The 3422-nt window shown below is 34.2% G+C and overlaps 1 protein-coding gene across 1 annotated transcript; it reads right to left on the minus strand.

Moving 5' to 3' along the window:
* Positions 1-2382: 2382 nt before the first annotated feature.
* On the minus strand, positions 2383-3120 carry LOC114300305 (uncharacterized). Its single transcript, XM_082904825.1, has one exon. The coding sequence runs from the start codon at positions 3118-3120 to the stop codon at positions 2383-2385; it is 738 nt and encodes a 245-aa protein (XP_082760951.1).
* Between the last annotated feature and the right edge of the window lie 302 nt (positions 3121-3422).

A 3422-nucleotide genomic window follows, 5' to 3' on the forward strand; every position in this document is an offset into this window, starting at 1 on the left:
CAACCAATGACAAAAGCCAAAGAAGATACGAGGAATAAGACACAAACTGCTGCTGATGTACCCAAACCAATAGAGGGTACTGATGAAGAAAAAGAGAAGAAGAATGAAAAAAAAAAAGATAAAATTAAAACAGAGACAGAACCTGCTACTGAACCCGAGCAAAAAGAGGGTGCTCACGAAGCAAAACAACAACAGAAAGAAAAGATGCAAGAAGATATTGGCCAAGAGAAAGCAGTTGCTGCTGAAACCAACCCAAAAAAGCATGCCAATCAAGAGAAGACACAATTTCAAGTAATGGAACGTGATGATGATTTTAAAGAAGAATCAATCCAAAACAAGCCATTCGCCATTTCATGCCGCAAAACAAACAAGGTTTGGCATAGCCTATCCAAAAAAGACCAAAACCAAATTCAACTCATCAACAACACACAATCAAGTGCTTGTGTCTGGTCTGGCAGTGAAGATGAAAATTGCGTATACTTTTCAGATATATGCAGATTGACCAACAAGGAACCCTTATATGGGAATATAGGTCTCCAACTGCACAATTTTACAGTTTCTGTTCATATTCAATAACTTATTCCACAAACCTAACACATTCTCATATATAACATGTTTCAGGTCATTGATGCCTTCTCAGAAAAGCAATTGGCACTCCAACCAACCATTGAAGAATTTGAGAAAAATGATCTAGCCTTTGCAAGAAACCCATACGCGGGAAGATCTTATGTTTTCTCAACACTCATCAATGTAAGCAAAATTTAACATACCTTTTAACTGCAAAATTTTCTACTTTCTTAACATGTCTTACTACATAGTTTTATAACATATTTCAAACATATATATAACTTACAGACTCCACTACAAAACCGAGATCAAGCACTGAGAGAAAAAATGATGGACAAACATTTTCCAGAAGTAATGAAAAACAGATATATCCATTTCCCAATCAACCATGACAACCATTGGACAATTGTGGTATTTGACAATGCCGATGGGATATGGAGACACTATGACTCTTTGAGACCAGCAAAAGATTGCCATAACAAGCACTTTGAAATTGCAAAGGAAATTGTAAGTTAAATAAAATTTCCTATTTAGTTCAATTCCTTTCAAAACATCTCAACTCATCACTATAGCTAACAAAAACACCTACTAACTATTTTGTAGCAACAACATCAACTGAGATAGAATAAAGCATTACTCAGCAATCAAGGAAACATCTTATCATCTTAAGAGTGCGAGACAGTAATTGCATCAATTGAGGAATACCCACAACAAACCCCACACTCGTAAGATATAAAATCAATAAATAAATCTTCCAATATGCTAAATTTTGCAGTTTTACCTAACTAATTAACTTCATCTAAAACTTTGCAGGAATGATTGTGTAATCGCTGTCTGCAATATTATCAACCAATATATCAACTGACAACCTGTGTAGAAATCACTTCGACCAAGTGAGTGGGTCAAATTTTGAGCAGAAATCATCAGTCAATTCCTTAATGATGAGAACCGATCTTGGAAACTCGAGCACTACCAAATGTTGACAAAACATACCAAACCATAGAAATAATGAACAAACTTCTTGACAATACAAATATTCAAGTGAACATATCTTTGTACTTTTTTTTTTTTTTTTTAACATGTGACAAGTACTTTATATACTTTTGCGAGTGATCTTCTTTTGGTTATTATGGTGAAAATGATTGTTGCCATTCATGTTGTTGTTGCTCTTCTTCTTCTTATTATTATTGTGGTTGTTCTTCTAATTGTTTGTGTACTTATTTGTGGTTGCATATATTTTCATACAGTAAAAGTTGTTTCAAATAATTCTTCAAACTGCAAAATTAAGTAGTTTCATCAGGTTGTTTCTAATAATTCTTAAAACTGCAAAATTATGCAGTTTCATCAGGTTGTTTCTAATAAATCTTAAAACTGCAAAATTGTACAGTTTCATTACTCAAACAAAATTTATGCTACACAATTATGCATCCAATTTCATGACTCAACAAATAGATGAACTGCATTTCAAAATTGAAGATAAAACTGCAAAATTTTATAGTTTTGTCACTATGAAATATGAAATAAATAAATCATGTAGTAAAACTGCATTTCAATATTATACAGTTTCAATAAGAAATTTTCAACAACCTTCTCAGCATTCCATAAAATAAAACCAACCAAATCCACAAAAAAAACAAAAAAATAAAAAACAAAACAAGACTGCTAGAAAACAACTTCAATAACTAAAGAACACATCAAAAAACAAAAAACAATTCAACCAACTTTATTCATTACTTCCATAATACCAAGTATCACATTTTTTATTATCATAATTCCTCAAATTCAAATACAAATCCAAAAGAATAGACTGTGGCCTCAAATAGCAGCCTTGCACGTCTTCTTATAGTGATTCCCATATTTCAAGCACCTCCCACACTTGATTTGCTTCACATTCTCACCCTTAGAAGGTATCCTTTTCTTCTTGTTCCGCCCGGGCTGCTTCTTCGTTATAGGAGGTTTGATAATCGAACTACCGGCACCATCAAAGTCAAATCTCTTACTTGAAGGCACTAGATAAACAGATTCCTTGTATGACTCTCTAAAACAATTTATATGAAAAAAGGGATCAATGAAATCATACACATCTCTACCACTACTACGCAAAGCATGCACAGCATGACAACATGGAAAACCATTCAATTGCCATTCATGGCAAGAACAAGTCTGTCTACCAATATCGACATAAAAAGAAATAGAACAATGAACCTCAAGCACAGTATCACTAGGAACAATCACATCCCAAGGCTTTGCTACCTTCAAAGAGTCCACCAACTTCTTTTCCATAACTGGACACAATTTCATAGTCCATCTTTTAGATTCAGCTCTTCTATTCGACAATTGAGTCATGATTTGAACCCTAATCATATCAACCATACAAGTAATAGGCAATTCACGGGCCCCACCAATCCAATTATTGTAAGACTCGTCAGCATTAGATGATATCTCACCATATCGTTTCCCTCTAAAAAATGCATTCGCCCACTTATCATTTTGCAAACCATCCAACATACTATTAACTCTACCATTCCCAGCAATACGCCTCAATTTCTCCATATAATGTTGGAAAGAAGCAACCGTTGGCGCATAAGCACATTTAACTAATATTTTCATCAAACTCAGCTTATAGTTAGTACGAAGTCCCACCAATTTGTCAATCAAATTTCTTTTCAAATGATTCAAGCAATATGCATGATGTGCATTGGGAAAAACCACTGAAAGAGGGTCTAGCAATCCATGTTGACGGTCCGACACAAAGGTCAATCTCCGGCCTAAACCAACACCCTTTAACAACTGACTTAAGAATCACATCCAATTATCTTGATTTTCAGCGTCAACAATCGCTAAAGCCAAAGGAA

Source organism: Camellia sinensis, chromosome 14 (genome assembly GCF_055761805.1).
Source record: "Camellia sinensis isolate YWXY chromosome 14, ASM5576180v1, whole genome shotgun sequence".
In the NCBI taxonomy this organism is placed as follows: Eukaryota; Viridiplantae; Streptophyta; class Magnoliopsida; order Ericales; family Theaceae; genus Camellia; species Camellia sinensis.

What these genes read in the sequence shown, in the direction of transcription:
- LOC114300305 (XM_082904825.1), bottom strand. Translation starts at nt 3,120, where the DNA reads ATGGAGAAATTGAGGCGTATTGCTGGGAATGGTAGAGTTAATAGTATG.